General features: G+C 36.8%; 1 protein-coding gene across 3 annotated transcripts in view; it reads right to left on the bottom strand.

Moving 5' to 3' along the window:
* EXOC6 (exocyst complex component 6) overlaps positions 1–20232 on the bottom strand; it is an 84879-nt gene that overhangs the window by 50369 nt on the left and 14278 nt on the right. For all 3 annotated transcript variants that reach the window (XM_064716422.1, XM_064716423.1, XM_064716424.1), the window contains exons 2-11: positions 15962–16133; positions 14626–14673; positions 14421–14511; positions 13470–13515; positions 7154–7358; positions 5938–6093; positions 5226–5294; positions 1836–1919; positions 1696–1742; positions 1188–1308 (exon numbers count right to left, since the gene is read on the bottom strand). In XM_064716422.1, coding sequence (XP_064572492.1) covers positions 1188–1308; positions 1696–1742; positions 1836–1919; positions 5226–5294; positions 5938–6093; positions 7154–7358; positions 13470–13515; positions 14421–14511; positions 14626–14673; positions 15962–16133 — 1039 coding nt within the window. The remainder of the gene's footprint in view (positions 1–1187; positions 1309–1695; positions 1743–1835; positions 1920–5225; positions 5295–5937; positions 6094–7153; positions 7359–13469; positions 13516–14420; positions 14512–14625; positions 14674–15961; positions 16134–20232) is intronic.

The raw sequence follows: 20232 nt of genomic DNA, 5'->3' as shown, positions 1-20232 counted from the left end.
TATGGTTTATTTATCTAAACATTAGTCTTCAGCAGGATGATGTTAGAGAGATTCCCATTGAAATGGGTTTGATGGGAGTTATGTATATAGAGAAGAAATAGTGACCAAGAACATGACAAGACTTTGAAGAGTTCTTTAGAGTCTACATTATTTTCAACCTTTAAATTATCATATTCTTATATAGTTGTATAAATCCACATGGAGATAATTAACTAGCAAAATATTTTTTAGCTTTAAAAAATGCTGGATGAATATATCTCAATAATCCTCTCAAAAGAAGTAAAAAACTATGAGAACATCTCACATACCACTAATGCTAATAAATGATAACTATGGTTGCAATCTCAACTTTTTCCCCAGGATATATGAAATATAAAATGCTTCTGGAATTAAAAATCAATTTTAATAAAAATAAAAAACAACACTGCATAAAGAAAATGCTGCTAGCAAACCTTCAAAGGAGAAAGATAAAGTTCTTGTATTTTTTCTGACAGTAAAAGTTACACCAATAGTAAACAAGGAAGCAATTTATTATCAGCCAGTCTGAGTGAACTGTGTATTCCAGTGGTTTTTCACAGAGGAATAAGAAAGAGCATCCAGCATCACTGCAGCTAAGGTAGGAGTATAACTTTAGGAGACACACTTGAATGCACTGAAATACCCAAGTGATACAGAATTTCTCTAATACCTTTACTTCAACACAAACATAACACGACTAGAGCATTGAAGAGAGAGCTGCAAGGGTTTTGCTGCTGGAGTTTATTTTGGAAACACAGCATTTGGAATGATAATTAGGAACTATTTCCTGGTGGTGCTTTCAGTGCTGAACTATTCAATCTGATCTAATGAAGAGGTCAGTTGAGACTAATGAGGAAGGATTGCAATAATAACAGCAGATTAACTCTGCATATTCTAAACTGCTGGACTAAGAGAAGGTTTGGAAGACCCAGTGAGTTGTAAATCAGTGGAGGATTATGCAAATAGCCCATGGCTGTGGATCACAGCCTGATACTGTTGGGAAAAACAAAAGCTTGGCAGGCTCCCTCCCAAATCTGAGCAATTTTTAATCACAAGAAAAAGAAAACATGAGGTGTAATTTTTCACTCTGTTGCTATCCCAGCTTTAAATACACAGAGCTCTGAAGTAAGAGGATTTAAACTGCAATACTGATAAGGCTTCTCACTTACTGAATGTGTTCTAAGAACAGCAATGATCTTGGAAAGTGCCATGTTCCAGAGTTCATCAGTGTATGTCCTGGTTACCAATCCTTGGGTTACATGTAAAATGTGGTCTTCTACTACAAAGAAACTAGAACAAAATAATACTGAAATTATTAAGCTGTTTCTAACATTAGAACAAATACTACCTTCCACACCCAAGCATAGCCAAAACCCTCCCCACTGGAGCAGCCACACTTTGGTAGGTTTGGTGTTGTGCTTCATCCAGAATGAAGGAAAAATGTGAAAAGTTTGTTTCATGCCATCTGGAGCCCAGGCTGCTGGAGGGCCCTTGTAGGGCCTCCTGCTGGCAGGATCTGGATGCTCTTTCCTGCTCAGATCCTGAAATAACCACCCACACATGATTTGTGCAGAAACTGAATCCTGCTGCAAAAGAAAGTTCTTGGACAACAGGAGAACACAGGTTGAATTAAGAAACACAGTAAAAGTGAAAAAAATTTTCATTTAGAAAACTTACCCTACAATTTGACTGAAGTATCTTCTATAGCCTTCTACTGTTTCATGCTTTCAATGAAAAAGAAAACAAGTTCAGGAACAAAAATACCACTAGGCATTAGCTTCAACTCAAATCAATGCAAAACTGAAAGTATTGATTACCATGCTTGACTGTGGTTGCAGAACTAATCTTGCTTGTTTCCTCCTTTGTTTTCTGTAGTAATTTTCAAATATTTCTCCATCACCCTAAAAAAAGACATAAGTAGCTCAAAAAAAGAATATTGACTCAGTGTGAAAAAGGCCCTTCTTAATTTAAAGGTAGAATTCTCTTAAACTAAGCACATATTTTGCATTTATTCCACATGTAAGCCTCCAGCTGACACCAGCAAAGTTTCGCAAGCATGAAATACTCAGAAATTACCTTTTTCTGTAGAGAAGCCTACAGGCTGTACTGTAAATAGAAGTTTTGCTCACATGCCTACATTTTGCCAAGCAACACCATGCATTTTAAACAGTATGTCCATTTTTAAACTACAACTTTCAGAGTATATTAATACTCATAGATATGGCATATTGCCTATTACTGTAATAACTGAAACTCATTGTCTCCCAAAACATTTCTCTAGGTTATTCAAGAAAGTAACTGCATTATAAAGTTGTTACAAAAATGCTTCTCTGAATGTATGACACATCTGAATACTCAGCTGCATCAGCTTTGCCTGAAGAAGGACACATATGAGACTTACTGAATATTTGTTTATTCTTTTTGGATTTATAAAGAGTGTGGAATTAGATTTTTTTCCTATCACGATCCTCAAAACTACAATACCTTCTGTGCCTAATGATTATGAGGAATTCAAGTGACATCCTATTCATCTCATTAAGATGACCATTCTGTAGAAACCATCTGTCCATTTGAAATCAGTGCTACATTGACTCATCTATCGACCAAACCACATGCAATTTGTATGCAAGCAAAATAAAGCAGCTTAGCATTTTTAAGGTTTGTTTTGGCTTTATGAGCCTATTATTAGGCCACTGCTATTTAGAATTCCATTACTTGGTCTTCCAAAGAGTCTCCAAATTATTACAGATATTTTATCCTACTGATCCAGCATTACCTACCTAAGCTTTACGAGATATAAATTTAGTTAATAATGAATATTTCGTTAACAACGAATATTTAGGTATATTTAGAAATACTGCTAACCTAAGAAAGCCTAAAAGAGAGACTTTGCTTAAAAACAAAAAAATCCACTCAAAACCAAGATGCAAATTTACTAGCACTGTCTACTGCAGCAGAACTTTACACAGTATGCTCCAATTCATACAAACATAAAGATCACAGATACAACCATTCACTTCCAGCCCAAACATTCACTGCAGTTTTCAGATTGTTTCTACCTCCAGCATCAAATCTCCAGCCAGTCCTGACAAAAGCTTCTTGAGTGAAAAGGACTAGCTGTTCTTCTCAAATCCACACCACAAGTGGAGATGTAAAATATCTCATGATTATTTATAGACCACACTATACTATGCAGGCACAATTAACAATTCAGTTTGAACCACATGTGCTGAAGCAATCACCAGAATACACCAACAACCCTGATGGTTCACTCACTGAATCAGCAAAGCCTCAGCAAGATAAAATGTAAAAAAGCAATGCAATTGTTTTGCCCAGCTTCCAAAGTTACATCTTTACATTAATTACTGATTACAGTTTCCATCAACAGAAACAATAAATCAGTTCATGTTTTGTTATAAATTTTAGGAATATTGCTAAAATATCCAATTTCACACCACTAGTTTTACATTGATACAGTGTTTTATGAAAAGGTAACAGTACAAGCAAAAGGGGGAGGGGTATCTTCACCAGAATTTATATATACAGCATCTCACATAATACATGGGTTTGGTATGTATGTGCCTGTGTTTGGTATGTATGTATCTTGCTATCACTAGGTTGGAATCACAAGCTGTGTAATATTCTGAGGTATATAAAAACTATGCTTTCTGTTTCAACATGAAGCAGCAGAGTAGAAAATTTCTGTACTGTGTGAAATTAGAATATTTTCCACAATTTTGTAGCAGAGACAGAATTCATTAAGAACACAACACTTGCTGCAGGATTCTAATTATAGAAATGAAAAGCCATCTGGTATCAACTCCCCTTCTTCGCCATCATCAAGTTCTCTAAACTCAACACAAGGTAAATGAGAAGGACTCCCAAAAGTTGCTAATGCACAACTATAGATAATGCTATCACGGCTGATTAAGGAAATTATGCTGGCAGGAAATACAGGAATCTACATCAACAACCCTTTTTGATATCAGGGATCACTCCAAGTTGTTTTCTGTCTCCAGTAAATTTGAATCTGGAAAACTTTCAGTGTAAACCCAAAAAGCATATCTTTGGATCAAGGGTGATTGGAACTTCAGGATCCTTATCAAAGTGAAAAATATAATTATGTATTACTTTTAAATGTCATCTGTCAATTTTACTTCCTGTTCCTTTATTATACTAAAGGAAGAAGTAGCAGCTGTTGTCAACTGGTATGCTTAGTTTTACACATTCTTTTTAATGTGTTATTTCACACTGCTCTCTGTTAAAATAAACAGTTCACTCTTTCAATAGTTCTGGTAGCCTGTCTTTCTGTTCCTCCCAACTTTTCAGTGAGATGAACAATTAATGATGGTTTTGTTTGCATTTTTTTCTTAATAATAATAAAAAAAGTTCCAGTGAAATTACATTTTAAACAGTATTTCAATATGCAAGCTTTCATGTACCACAGCTGCAAGTATTCCATAAAAAGAAGACAACCCAGCCTGAATGCTTGAAGGCAGGTGCAGCTGAGACTGTAGATTAGCAATATTTACAAGTACATCACCTGTGTGTCACTGGTACTTGAATTCTATAAGTAATCTGACTTCAAAAGTAAATGAGACACAGGAAAGATAAAAAACAACAAATAATTCAGTACCATGTTTCCAAAAACCGTTTTCTTCCTTTTAAGCTTGTGCACTGAATCTCTTCAACAGAAGCTAAAATAGGCAATTGTGTCTCTGCCATTGAATCCAATCTAATCTGCCTGGGCACACCCTGTCAGAATCTCCATATTTTGCTTCTTATTTTTGCTACTACTCTAATTTCCACAAGATTCAGACTGAATATTCCTGTGTTTTGTAACATTCATCCAAGTATTTGGCGAACAAGTGTTCCTCATGGAACACTTGTGGGAACTGTGAAAGTGTAGATACCAGTATTAAGGCAAACATGCATATTTTGCATATATACTTTGCATATTTTACAAATATACTTAAAACCACTTGGGTAATAAATGAGTTCTGGAGTGTCCTTTATTATGCACACAAAAGAACACATGAACTCATGTCCTGAGTACCCACACCCATCTCAGCTGGTTCAGCCAGCACTACTAACACTAGAAGCAATACATTTGCCTGTTTGGGAACTATTAAGAGTATGAAGAATGTGAAAATGAATATGTAACTTCAAAAATTTATTTCTCCTTTTAAGGTCACTTTAACACATACCAGAACAGAGTAGATGTGCAAACACCTATAGACTGGAGAAAAGTCCACAAGATCTTGGGCAGTTAAAACCTGAAGAAGGAAAGGAAAAACAAGAGTATATAAAACATATATGCATACAATCTGCAAAATGGGATATATTACCAACAGAACTTGTCTACATAATAAGGACTCAAAAATGGCTGGCTTCTATTGGAAAACAATAAAACAATCGCTCCAATCTCTCTTCCTTTTGCATTACAGTCATAACTTAACTTGTGTTATAATACCACACTCCTTTCTCTGTGTTTCCAGAGCTTTAAAGGTCTAAATACTCACTGTTTTATTCAATTTAGGAATATTAAGTACTTGACAGATGAAAGAGTACTTAGCTAAGCTGAGGTCATCAACACCAAAATGCAGGATTTAGCACCACCAGAATATTCCAGTGGACCACATAACACTAACAGTGGGCAGGCAATACACAATGTAAGTTGCAACTGAATTCCAGAATAACTGGAAGTCCTGTGTAACTGAATGCCCTCAAACACAATGCTAAAGCTAGCATTAATACAAATAATATTTTAGCAGTAATTTTTCACCCTCAACTGCTGATATGAACTGGTACACCTTGAAGGTCTTCTGTGTATTTTTCTAACTAACCATCTAAACAAAGTGTTAAGACAATGAATTTTGTTCACTTTGAATAAGATGAACTGATTTAGTACAAAATTACCTCCTCATCATGCTCATCCTCATCTTCAAATGTTCGCTTCAATGTGATTTCATTCTTGGATTCCAAAATCCTGTTTCTACCTAAATGCATATTCCGACCATAGTTTACGTTATTCTGCTTCTGAAGAGCAGTACTAAAGGTTTTCTGCTGCTGTGCCTGTTTTAAGAGTAGAATCAAGTAAGAGGCATGCAAATCAAATTTCAATATGCTAGGACATGAAAAAGAGGGGTTGCAATTGAATACACGTCAGTACAACTAAAAGGTGCAAGCACACCCTCAGCCTACACCCAGTGATTTTGCCTTAATCAGTTTGGGATGATAAATGAATTCAAAAGTGAATCCTGCATAACTTTTCCCTAACCCTCAGAATGACATTTTAATGGCAGAAAAAAAATTTAAAATCAATCTGCAATTTATCTGATCATAAACTGCAGAGAATCAATATTTAAATGAAAAACAGGTATCTGAGTTCCCAGATACTTTTTTTGCTGTTTTCAGTTAAGCCTAAGTGAGCAGTCAGCTATAGAAATCAAAGGCACCATATTGCCCTTACTATTGAAGGCAGGACAGCATAACCTTGCAATTGAATCTTATTTATAATAATCAATGCTGCATTTTACAAGAACCTTAGATGACAAAATGGCAACCCAACCTGAATTCTGTCAACAAGAAGTCAAATTAAAACCTTATTTGCTCTCTGAACAAATTTTAAAAGCATTAACTGCTTTAAAGCTTGCCTAGTAGTAGTGCTCTCAAGTGCAGACTATTTTGTGATGGAGCAAGGCCTCCAGCTGTCTCAGTCTCCTTCTGGCTCTTACCTCAGTCTTCTGTATGAGTAGCACTTTAGAGAGAACTAGGCTGTTATCTCAACACTTCTTTTGTCGAATTCATCCAGGCCAGCTGGCCAGATAGGCTGCTCTTTGTTTTGGTGCAGTACTGCTGAGATACAGACTGTCCAGGAGTTGACTACTCAAAGTACTTCATAATTTCTTGAAGCCTGAGATATACAGCATCACTCCTTCGTTTCTCAGGGAGGAAACTACTTCTTGTCTAGGGCACTGATAGAAACTACACAACATGTTTGTATTTCACAGCTCTCCACCTTTACTCAGAGGTCTGTGGGATGACTGTAATCTCTGAGGGGTAATTTCAGACTAATGAAACTGAAATGTTCAGTAAACAACAGGACTGAAGTCATTCTGTTTGACTGGCTTACCTGTTTCATGGCAGTTTCCCCAATTCTGTCAGAATGCTTTCGAATACTCTCTAAGAAATCCTTGAGATCTGACATGGATATTTCTTTTATTTCTTCACGCAGTTTTGGAAGATTTTCCATCATTATCTGGCAAAAGCGGTATTGGCTAACTCTAGGAAGATACAGATTTTCTAGCTGCTCCATTGTTTTCAAAGCAGAATAGTATCTATAAAGAGATTAAAATAAAATTATGTAGCTTCTTATAAAAAGTTGGTAAAATAAATTTTCAAATATATATATATCAATATCACACATGGAATCAATATTAATTTACTGTATTCTAATAAATAAATCTAATTAATTTACTCTATTCTCAGAAAAATTAACAATCAAAAGGTCATCCATATAATGCTTTTGTTTGGAAAAAAACCCAGTGGAGAGTGACTCAGCCAAGTCAAACTTTAAGTAGACTCCTACAGTATTAACAGTTTTGATCAATAGTCCAACTATGCTGGACTACCAGTCTGCATCCTGCAGAATGGAGACACTGAAGCCATAAACATTACCTGCCCATCTATAACGAACTGATTAGGGGTTTTTTATGATTTGGAGTTTTTTCTGAAACACAAACTGCCAATCACCCAACACTGCACCAAACAATGAAAAAAATCTTGAAAAAGCATGCCTGTCTTCAGGCATATGTGAACACAGGCACACATCTACACCCACCCTCTTTCCACCATCCTTAGTCAGAAAATACATGTATAAATCTATCCTGACCAATGTTTTTTTCCAGCAGTGTATCATATTTTGCTGTAAACCACAAACCTATTAGCTCTTCTGACAAAACACAGTCTATCCCATCCAGAAAACAACTACATTGAATCAACAATGTACCATTATAAACAAATCTGTGATCTCAACCATAGTTTAGAGAGGCACAGGAACCAGGCTAAACATGAGTAGGACAGCAGCCAATTGCAGATGTGACAATAATTTCCCTTTATGTAGTATTCTTACCAGCTACTCAGCCCTGGAGGGAGTTGGGAAAATGAATTTAGTTTGTCCAATTAGAACAGAATAAGGAAAACCAATGTCTTCTACCTTGGTCTTAAATGGGAAAAGCAGAAACACTCAGATCAGATGGAGTTAACTTGCTGCTAGTTCCAACCCTTTCTTTTCAGAAATATGGAGTAATATCCTTCACCCATTTTCAGCTTTTATTCCATAATTTTAATTCCTTTTCCTTCCTTAAAGTCCAACATTATCTGTTTTTAAAAATTACCAAGTTATTTTGAGGGAAAAAGCTAAATAAGAGGAAAATCCCTTCAAATTAGAAAACCTAGACATGTCCTTTATGGTTCTTTAGTTTCTAGATATTACTTTTTAAATATACTAAGTAAACACTTTCAAAAAATGTAATTCAAGCTTCTGGTTTCCTTCAGTAGACAAGCAATAACAAATGACTAACACTAGAACCATGATTTCTTGTTCAATTCTGAAATTAAGACAGTGTTTTGAACCTTCTTAATCAAGACGTTTCTAAGTTAACAACTCAGCATAGCTGGAGGATGGGAAAAATCCTCTCTTTTATTCCAGAACAGAGCTGCTTTCAGAAGACTGCAAATAAAGAGGTTTCAAGTGTAAATTAGGAGCTTTTGTTTGTTATATGCTTGGTTTATATAAAATATACATAAGGTGACGGGAATGTTGCACATAAGAAAAGGTCTGGGGGGTTTATGTGTGCGGGTTTTGTTTTCCTAAATAGAAAATGGCCACGAGTGCCACATGGTGAGACTTCTGGGGAATAAAACCATAATACCGTCAAAATCTTATAAAAGCTTTTTATTTAAATTATACAGATCAGCTTATCAGAACACTGTTAGTTCATCTGGAAGGGTTTTTGACTGCTGGCTCTAAGATCAGAATTAACATAATCCATTCTAAATCCATTCTAGAGTCCCTTACTAATTACATATATATGGAGCTCAGGACCTTGCCCTTTTAACATCTGCTCTGATAAAGCACTGAAGTCTTATTAATTTGAAGGTCATCTGCAGGTCAGGATTTAAACCAAAAAGTTTTGGATATCATTTCACAGAGTGATATATTTACATATTTAGATTTTAAAACTTTCCATAGATTTAACTCAATAATGAAGGTTTTGACAATATTATTAGTTCCCATCATGTATTATCAATCACATAAGGTGAAGATTGCCCATTTGACTGCAAATTAATTAAAGAAGTATCTTCAAAGTTTTTTTTTCATATAAATACAGCATTCTTCTATCTACTCTCCTGAGCTGATCTTGGGACAATATGCTCCTCAATGCAAAATTTGTAATTTTTTTCAAACTGAAGACACAAGTTTGAAACACCAATATGGGTCATATGATAAGACTGTGCAGAACTGATCCATTTCAACATCAGAACAAGAAAATTGTACAATGTATCTTACTAAAACTATAAAAATGGAACCTTTAATACCAGCAAGAATCAGGAAAGAAAAAACCAACTCACAACACAAAAGTAAATTTTAAAAAACCTCACAACAAAGAAACAACCACCACCTCTCAACCCCCCAAAAATTAATATGAGTGTTTTGCATCATCTTATTCTTTGCAAAATGCCCCAGGCACAAAAGAGTCAGGTCTGTATAGAATATAAAATATCAACACACAACAATCCCAAAATTAAAAGAAAATTACCATTATCTTAGTATATATTAAGTATTTCTTTATGCTCTAAATTATAAAGAGAACTTTTAAGATTTTTATCACCAGAGTGTTGTTTGAAGGGAGTAAACAGAAGTACCATAACTTACTAAAAAAGCCCCATCAAGTTAAACTACAGCAGTAAAGAAATTACACAAATCAGGAGCAAGATGAACTCAAAGACTGAATTTTACTCAGTGTACTTTATTTGCACACAAGCTTATTAAGTAAAAAAACATGTAGTTATATCTCAAAATTTCCTGCTGAAAAACCACAAGAGATAAAGCCCTCATTTTATTTTAATTAAGGAAACAAACCTAGTTTACAAAGAAAAAATAGTAGCATTCTCCAATTTTAGGACTTCCCTTAGAGGAAACACTGAATAGTCCTGCTTACTACATTTCTACTGAGTAAATACCTAAAACTTTGCTACCAAACACATTTAAGGGAGTTCCTTGGGATTTTTCAATACTGCTGCTGAAAATTCAAGCTGGAATTGCATAAGTGCATAGCCCCCACTAGGCTGTTGGGAGAGCAGCAAAGAAGCCACTCTTCTCCTTTGTGCTTCCTCAGCTAAGACTTTAAACCCTCTGCAGCTCTTTCCAGCCAACTGTGTCTGTTTAGAGCAGATTCTGCAGTTACTTCCTCTCACTACTACAGTTCTTGTCAGCTTGTGTTATCCATGGCTCAGGACACAGATAAATAGGATACAGAGCCTTTCACCTCTAGGTCATCAGTTCAAACGTTACCCATGTTAGTAAAGGACCAAAAGTTGCTATCAGTAGATGGTTTTTTGGACCTCTCTGTAAACCTCTATTTCACCTGCAAAAACCAGCATGTATTCCAGATCCAAAATCCTGCATTATCTTAAAGGAGGTCTGCCATGGAAAAAGGAAATGAAATTCCAATCTTTTTTCTGTAACAACTATCCCACAAGCATATATAATACCCACACTTTTGTTTTCCCTTCCTTTAAACATTAGAATTGAGAGTTTTATTCATGGTGCAAGACTGTAAGACAATGGAATAATAAAAATATGTTCTAAAAGGCCACAAGCAGAGAAAGTCAAGATGTCTTTTTATAAAAAAGAGCAGTGAAAACTTTGCTGCATTAACAAATCTCAATGAAGATTTATGATAAATTATCCTTGCCTAAAATAAACAGTCCTTATTGCCTTGTTATGTCTTGGGTTGTGACTGCTACTCCGACTCTTCCATGAAAAAGCTTCACAGCAAAACTTAGGAAGATCAATTTTGAATTCCCTTTTATGTGCACACATCAGCCATCAGGTCTTTGCACTGACACTATGATGTTCTTGCAGTTGCTCAATCTTTTAGTAGTGATAAAAGCCAGAATACACGCACTCTGCTGAGCCACAAGGAAATTACCAGTTGAATTACCTGCAAGTTCCATGGAATAGCAACCTGTAGGCTGTATTATAGGGAATTGGAAAGTCACAGGCAAAATAATAACTGTAGCATAGCTAATGAAAGAGTTATCTGAGCTGCAGCAGGAGCCTGCAGCAAAGTCTAAGCCTTCTTCACTCCATGTGATTTCAAGGCATGGTACATCAAAGCTATGGCATCTCCCCTCTCCTTTAGATCTCTTTATGGTATGACAATAACATGTCCAAACCCCTCAATTCAGGAGTCCTTTGACTTTTAAGACTTCCTGTCTGGCAACAACTTTCAAGGGAAAATTGTCAGATAGAAGTCTTTAAGATTTGAAGAGTACTGATGGTTTCTCAGAAAGCACATCAATTATCAATGGACTCTACAAAAGCACTAGCAAATACAGAGTCAAAATGCTAAAAACCATCAGCAATTTTATCTCACCTAAATGATCTTTACATGATGACATTAGGAATTACAACTTTCCTTGCAACTCTAAAACCAGGAATGCTGCTTGCCTTGCCTGACAGAGCAAGGGTAGGCAGAATGCAGGCACTGAACCCAGTGTTTTCAATATTTTCAGGACACTAAATGTAGCATTGTCCACAGAAGACCTTGCAGAGGGAAGTGGTGCGATTCAGACAGCACACTCTTCAGTCTGATCTCTGACTGGAGTAGCAAGGGGACTGTTAACATCTCTCTGCAGAGCTGCTCCAGGAGCACTGCACCAACATGCTGCTACTACTACTGCTATGTGCCAGCTACTCCAAGCACATGCTGGAGCAGTGTCCTGTTCAGAGGTAACACTGCATAGCAGTCAAGCTGATGAGATCTACCACACTGGTTCACACATAGCAAGTTTTAATTTTAATAAGAGACACCATAGTGCCATAGCTGTAAGGTCATTCTTAAAGCTTTTGTATTTCTGCAGGAGACCTCCTGGAGAGCAAACATGCATAGGTACCATTTAACACATATATCACTGTCAAAGATGCATCAGACCTGCTGCAATGTCCATAGATCTGATGTGTACAGTTAATCTGAAGCATTTTGGACATGTCTGCACACAGGCTTTAGAGCTGATTGTTCACACAGTGGCTGCTGTTGAGGGTTTTCAGATGTCCAACAGTATGGTAGGATGTGTTGGCTACCCAGAAGCCGAAATCCAGACAAACAGTCCAAAAGTAAATCTGTATTACACAGCAGCCCTGCAGCCAACTACTGTGCACAGCTAGTTCCAAATGGAACAGCCCTGTCCAGACAGACTTGTCAGCAGGAGCTCCCTGCAATGGTGCCAAGTGCACAAAGAGGCACCACCAGCAACCAGGAGCCCAGAAAGGCACAGAGCACTGGTGTGACTGAGGCGCTGTGAAAAGCAGGCAGGGACCACGGTGGCAGTGATGATGGGGAAATCATGAAGAAGAAAACATCAGCAGTGGTATTGCTGGGGGGGAGTGTGAGGTGCAGGCAGCAGCCCCAGTGGGACAGGATGCAGATAAAGCAGGGGGCAGGGGCAGCCAAGCTGCCATGGAGGGAGGGAGAACTGGGGACTCTGGGACTAGAGCAGCAGTGAGTGGCTCCCTGAGCAAATGAAAAGTGGTGACACGATAGGAAGGAGCAGCTGGTCATGCACCAGTTATAAACTATTATCCTAGAAGTTAATTTATAATTATAGTTTTAATTCTTATTAACAAGTCAATTTGTCAAAGAGGGAAAACCCCCAAACAACACATTATCTTCACTTCATTCCCATAGTCCCATTTAGACAAAAAGCATACAGAAACCAGATAGATCTAAAGAAAAGTATAAGGAGTAAAATGTCCATTCTTCTGGTATTATGCATTTAATTTAAATATATCACGATATATTAATCAGATAGTAATGTACTCTAAAAGACCTTCAGTCTCTAAGGGTCTTATTTTTCTTGCTTCTTGAAGTGCTTTAAGTAATAAAAACCAGTAAATTTAATTTCATATTTTATAATCATAATTTCACTACATGTCATACCCATTTAAGTAAGCACTATTTCTCATGGCAATCAGTAAGGTCCTAGAAGTTCTTTAGTACATTTTCAAATGTTCTTAAAACACAGATCAGTGTTAGGAAACAAAGACTACACATATACCAAGCTACAGACTACGAACACTTACTTGTCTACATAAGTGTTTGCTATTCTGTCAGTTTACACACAAATGTTACTTTTTTTCTCATAGAAATAAGTTTACTCACCTTTTGACACCCATCTGTTCTTTTAGTTTGCTGTACATTTCCAGCACTGCATAAAAGCAAGCAGATTAACTTGTGAGTCATACTGTGGCTTTAGGTAATAAAAGAGGAAAATATGTAGTGTAAAGGGCAAAATTAGAAATAGAAAAGGATGTGCTATATTTACCTTATTTAATTCCTACTGTAGCATAAATGTGATAAACCTAGCAAAAAATTTTCTAGAATGCAGCTGAAAGTATGAAAACAATAACTGAACCCTTAACAGCTTTTAAATTAAAAAGAATTAAGATTAACCAAAACCAGACAAAACTATACATATCAAGCATATTCATTCACTTACTACATGCCACAACCTGATCTGCATTACCAGTCCATGGCCTGTCTCCATAAAAAGGCAACAGTACCACCTACTGTACTCAGAACACGTCAACAAGACTTTATAAAGAAAAATTTTCAAATGCACTTTACACCAGTATGACAAACAAGATAAAACCCTCATGAAGTTGTGGGCAATCCTACAATATTACTTCCCTGAAACAACATTTAGAGCCTTTTTGCTTATTTCAAAACACCTGTAGTGACACAGAGCTAAAAGAACAATGTTGAAAGAACATCATTAGTATTTTCCCCACTCTTCAAGCACTAAAACCCACCCTCTCAAGCAAAAATTTAATTGTTTACCATATTAAAAATATTAGCTCATTCAAAGCTGTACGTGGCTACATGGTTTGCACCATTTAAATGTCTCACTGCTTATGACATTGTTGCAATTGCTCTGTGTCAAATATTGCAAAAGATATGGAACCTTCATGTTGACATCTTTAAAAAAACCTATTCATTTTTTCATTAACATGGATGTTACAGGACCAGAACTTAGAAAAAATAGAAGACTTTTCCTTTTGTCTATTGAGACTTTATTTAATTTGCCATCATATTTCACTGTAGGTCACTCACCTGGAAGACACAACTGTAGTTTTTCCACAACTGTTGTAATATTCCGCTGTTGAACCCTACATCGGATGATTTCCTCTGTTTGGGCTATCACCTTAAAGGTTTTTTATTTAAAAAAAGGAAAGAAAAATCACACTTAAATTATGCAAATAAACTTATTTTGCTACAAATATTCATAATGTCCATATAGGAAGCATCATTTTCTCACCTCTTTCCCAGCATCCTGAAGCCTTCGGTTGGTATCAGTAACTTGGACCTTAAAAATAATTTCACCTTTGTTAGACAAATATGCATATATTGCCCTGATGTGACTGCTCACCCTTGTAATCAGATCATGCTTCCTGAGAAACTTAGAACAAAGAAATGCAAATTCAAATTAACTCTACAGCTTGAACTTGAACTTTTGATCGCAAAGGGCTTTTGTTAAATTCAATTACTTATGACAGTTCTTTCTAACAGATTCTGTGGCAAACTTCTCAAATTTACTTGGGATTTTTGAACTTTCCTTGTTTCTGTAGGTCTGTCAAACAATTCAAATCATTGACCCAATTGACCACTGGTCCCTTTTTGATAACCTCAATGAGCTCTATGGGCCATTCATTGTCTGTAAGAAATGGTGATTGCATTTTATGGTAATTAAACATTCATACTTTGCTGAATGCAAACACTGGGTGGTTGATTAACATCAAACGTGGAAATCTCCAAACCACAGCAACATTTTAATGCTGCAGGTGCAGGCAAAGCTCAACCTCAGATTTTCCCACATAGTAAGTGACTCATTAGGTCATCATAATAAGGAAGCACATTCTAGTTTATTAAAAATCTCATTAATTTCTGAACAAAGATGCTCAATGACCTCATTGATGCTGTATTTGGTCTCTTGTTATCTGAATATCCTTTATATAATGGTCTTCTAATCATAACCTCTGATGAACTATGCTCATTCTGTCTGGTGTGCATATTTTGCTCTCAAAAGTGTAAAGAGAGCTAAAAGGGACGGATCTCATAATTCACTATTCTGCGTTCTGATCTGTGAGGAAATCTTGGTTCTCATATCTCATGAAAACTACTAACATCACCTACTCTGCTGCTCATTATAAAGTAAAGAACAGGGGTTTTTTCCACGCATAATTGTGGCATTTTTAGTTTTCTAATAAGGACTTTCGATTCTTCTAAGGTCTGACATATAAAAACATGATTAAGAAAAGACCTTTTTAAGAAATATTGTGTTTATCATTTCCTGTCCTTCACCTTCTGAGAAAGCCTTTATAAAAAGGCAAAATAATTTGGTAGCATTTTTTGAAAACATACATTAAAAAAATCAAAATGAGATCTAATAAAATATTCAGCTTTGTAAATATAAATTACTGTATCAGGCAATATAGCTCGAATCACAAATGCTGATGAATTCACTTGTAAAAATTTGCTGCAAACATCAGAGTGCATGTGATAAACACTAAATTAATCTTCAGTAGAAGAGTCCAGTTCCTTCTTTTAGAGTCAAAGACAATGATATATGAAACTCTGAAAAACTTGTTCCTTACCTTTAGCTTTTCTGCATCAGCCCTAACTTTAAGAAGTTCTGTAATAGCATCCACAAAGCCCTGATGGTGAAAATTGCACATCTTTTCTATCTCTCTGTCATGGTTACGTATGCAGGCATCAAGCTTTTCCATAAACTTCTGATGTGCATTTGGTTGGTCATCATATACAGACCTATTAAATACAAATAAGAAAATAAAAGTTTACTTTTTTCACCAGTTGAAAATAACATGTATGCAACCATCTTTATTGAAACCTATCTCTCTTAACAAGAAAATAAAGGCAAGCAAACTTGATGTTGGTGGCATCCTTTGGTGGATCCACTCCATCAAAATCAGCATTAAAGAAAAGATGGCACAAAGCTGAGAACTGATGGCACAAAACCCAGCCCTTATGGCATTAATCCAGGTGCTTAACCAGTTACATCATGGTTGACCTGAGCCTCACTGGTCTGTTATTTATGCCCTAATGCTCAAATATGGGTACAAAAGAATCAGTTTCTCCAACCACCTCAAATAGCATGGATCGCTTTTCCATCAAATTCCACTCTTTGCTAACTATAAAGAAGTGCAAACATACAAATTTGCTTTCCTGGTATTCCTACCAGCAGAGTTATCCAACTCGATCAGGCTCGGGTGCCCACAGCCGAATGACCGGAGCAGCGCGCGGGACCCTGGCAAAGGCAACGCCCAAGGCTCCATCCCTGCCCAGCAGCTCCCAGGGCAAAGCCATGATGTGCACAGCACCTAACTGCTGCAAGGGCTACAATCACGTCTTCTGGCTTACTTTACTAATTCTCAAATAATTCACTCAGAACTCCAGCAGGAAACATGACTTGGGAGAAATTACTGGTGCAGTTTGTTAAGCAGCATCAGAAACAGAAATCTGCATGGAAAAATGCACGAGCATGAGAAGGGGCAAAGGAGGCCGAGCGAAATTTAAGGCTTCAGACTTTGGCGGAGTAAGCAAGAAAAGAGGCTTTATACAGAACTGTACCAAAATCAAAGGTATGGAGTCTCCCAACAAAGGCTAGGTATAGACAGTTCCAAAAATTGATTAATACTTTCACACAGCAACAACAGCAAAGATTGGTAGTTTTGAAGTAGCTTTTCACATAGAATGAGAACAGAAATATGAGGCTGATTTAATCATACATATACAAATACATTTGTACTGCAAACTACAAGGGTTAAAAAAAAAATTATTAAAAGTCTTTAAATTGCTTTTTTAGCCTTTAATTTCCTTTCACAATTATAAAGTTTTCTCCAGAAATTTACAAGGAGAAGCTGATTAAGAAAAAAATAAAAATTCAAAAATATTCACATGAGGAAAACAAAAGGCTGAAATTCCAAGCGTTTCAATGTTACTTGCAGAAGTACAGTCTTAACAAGACTCAGGCAACCATGAGTCAAAGCTCTAAAACCCTTAAGTAGTAAGAAACTACTTCCCTCCTAGTCTTCTTGGAGAAGTGTGGTTTCCCATATTCTTCAAGACTCTTTTCTAACCAGACATCTGGACTTTGCTGAGATCTGAGCTCATCACCAGCACAACAAGCCTATAGCTGAATGTCTGACAGGAACATGACCTTTCAAAGAAGAAAAGTTGCAGAAGAGACTGAAAAGACTCTTGTTATAAAATTCTTTATACTTCCTGAGTTCCTTTTGACCTTGTACAATATATTCAGAGAAGCAACTGAACTTAAGTGACAGAAGAAAGGCAATATGCTGTCCTACATGGCTAGGGAAGAAAGTCAATTCCTTACACTCTGCTTGTTATAGATACTTATTCAGGAGAAAAATCTACCAAATAAAAGTTTCCAGTAATACCCCCTTATGATGGGAAAATAAGGCTATGGTACTGAAAGCAGGCTCTTTCCTCCAAAGTGCACCAGAGGAAAAATGAGACTGTTCACCCATCAAGTTTATCCTTCCCTGTCTCTACCACCACAGTTTGAAATGACAGCTGGAAGGAGCAAATGTGTGCCCAGAAGAGTCTCCTGCTGAGGCTCCTGCCAGACTGCCTGAAAGGGCTCCCTCAAGGCTGCCCAGGATGAGCTTTAAAGGGCTCTGGTGGGGGGACAGAAGGGACCTGCATCAGCAGGGGGAAACACCCACATGCAGAACTCAGCGCTGGCTGCAGGGAGAAGCAGCATCCTGGCCTGGGAGGAAAGAGAGGTACAAGACACAGAGGGCACTGAGTGAGGCCTCCTTAGGCAGCCTGATGTTCTGCATGAGAATGCACAGGGACAAGAATGTGGGCCATAGCCCTGTCACCTGGACAGAAATGGGGAAGGGATGAGAAAAAGGTTCAGTGACTCATGTGCTAGCACTCCAAAATACCCATTACAGCCATGTCAGTGCTGTTCCATAAAGAAAAGGGTCAGAGATGCTGGAAGCTACAGGGTGGACACAGAGGGGCATCCAACTGTCTTCAGAGCTCTTGGAGAAGAAAAAAAGATTAGGAGGACCAGATGATCAAAGTATCTTCACAGATATCTGGCAAGCATTAGCCTCCTCAAATTGGGCTAGACTCACTACCTACACTGCATTGTATGCTAAAGAAAAAAACAAAACAAACCAAAACAAAAAACCTTCAAAGAAAAAGAAGTTCAAATTATTACTGCTTCTTTAGCCTTTTGTTTAAGGGTGGAAGAAGCCTTCAAATTTAGGTCTCCTTCCAGTGTTCTCAAAGGGAAGTGAGAAAGGAGCATCATTATCACAAGGCAGGGTATTTCTATCTATCACTATGTGTCCAAACTGTAAATTGTGTCATGTAAGCATAAATGAAAGCAGCAGTAAAACTCAGTAAAGAAAATATAATTAAAATGAGAATGAGACTACAAAAAGATGGTACAAGAGGAACCACCAAACTTTCTTTGATGGTAGCAATGCACTCTGGTTTTGGACTTAGCTATTTCCTGATGATTTGGGGGTATCCAATTGCTGCCTTGATAACTTTTTATCCATTTCACTTCTGTGCCAAGACTTTCAGACATATTCTTACAATACTGACACAAAAGGAAATCCTTTGCAATCAGAAGATTTCTCTTTAAAATGTTATCAAAAAATTCCAGAAAACACAACCAGGAGTTCTAAAGTACATACAATGTAGCACAGGCAACACAGTTTCCATATAAATATATGTACTGATTATGTTTTCCTCAGTATTAAGGCCACTTATGCTTAAATTTAATTATAATAAAGTACTGGTTTTTAATCTCAGGGGTAGTGACACAATATTTAATTGAAAATAATACAGGGAATAAATGTTCAAAGTAAGGGGGAAGAAAGCAATACTGTGTACCTCCCAATACCTTAATCACAAGATTACCCTACCTTCTTAAAACAATAGTTACTATTTTGTCTTGTACATTGTACCCTTTTCTGTAAGGATACTAATAAAATTGTGTCCTGTAATTTAAATCAGTACTTTGTCAGACCTCCCTAAAACGCACTAGTAGTACAAATTCCATGTTAATTACGTACGTAAACAGCTCCATCTTGTGGGAACAACAAATCAACGCTCGCCAGCACATGAGACAGAACTGCTTGCCTTTACAAAAATAAATTGTCAGTGGATTTTTAAAAAACTCAAACTTCATATCACAACTTTCTCATCTAGGTGAGAAGATGAATAAACAGGTTTATTGACTCCCTGAGGACACTGTCCTCTGAGGACACGTCACACATGCAGTTTCAGAGGCTTCAGAACAATGTCTGGCCTAAAACACCAGCCTTTTGGAAAATGTAAGTGCACACTGGAGAGCCAGGTCACCTTTGGCCACAGACAGAAATTAGGCTTTTTCTCAAACCTGCAAACACAACTGAAACAATACACACCTGATTTACCTTTTAGGGAACACCACACGTCATAGTTCATTTCTGATACTGAAACTCATTTTCCATACATACACTTATTTCAAAGATTACCTACAGCTATCTAAATAAAGTTATTTCTACCTCTTAATAATTATCTGAAAGTGTACATTTCAACAGATTATGACACTGCTAGAGATGCTGATAAAAATTCTTCACTTTTGAAAGCTAAATTATCAAGCAGACAAATCACCAATACTGCAATATCTTGGAGAGACATGAAATCCTAAAGCATCCTAGAGATAATTATTTAAAATTACAAGTCAAAATTAACTGAATTTACAGCACACACACAGTTCTGCTGGAAAACAAGTGAGGAAGCAGTAACCCTTCCAGCTCCATTTCTTCAGGAGATGACAATTACATGCAATTATGTCTACCCTAAAAAGCTCTCTCTC

The sequence above is a fragment of the Zonotrichia leucophrys genome, chromosome 6 (genome assembly GCF_028769735.1).
Source record: "Zonotrichia leucophrys gambelii isolate GWCS_2022_RI chromosome 6, RI_Zleu_2.0, whole genome shotgun sequence".
Classification (NCBI taxonomy): Eukaryota; Metazoa; Chordata; class Aves; order Passeriformes; family Passerellidae; genus Zonotrichia; species Zonotrichia leucophrys.
The sequence above is the reverse complement of the archived record's forward strand: the minus strand, read 5'-3'. Positions and strand labels throughout refer to the sequence as shown.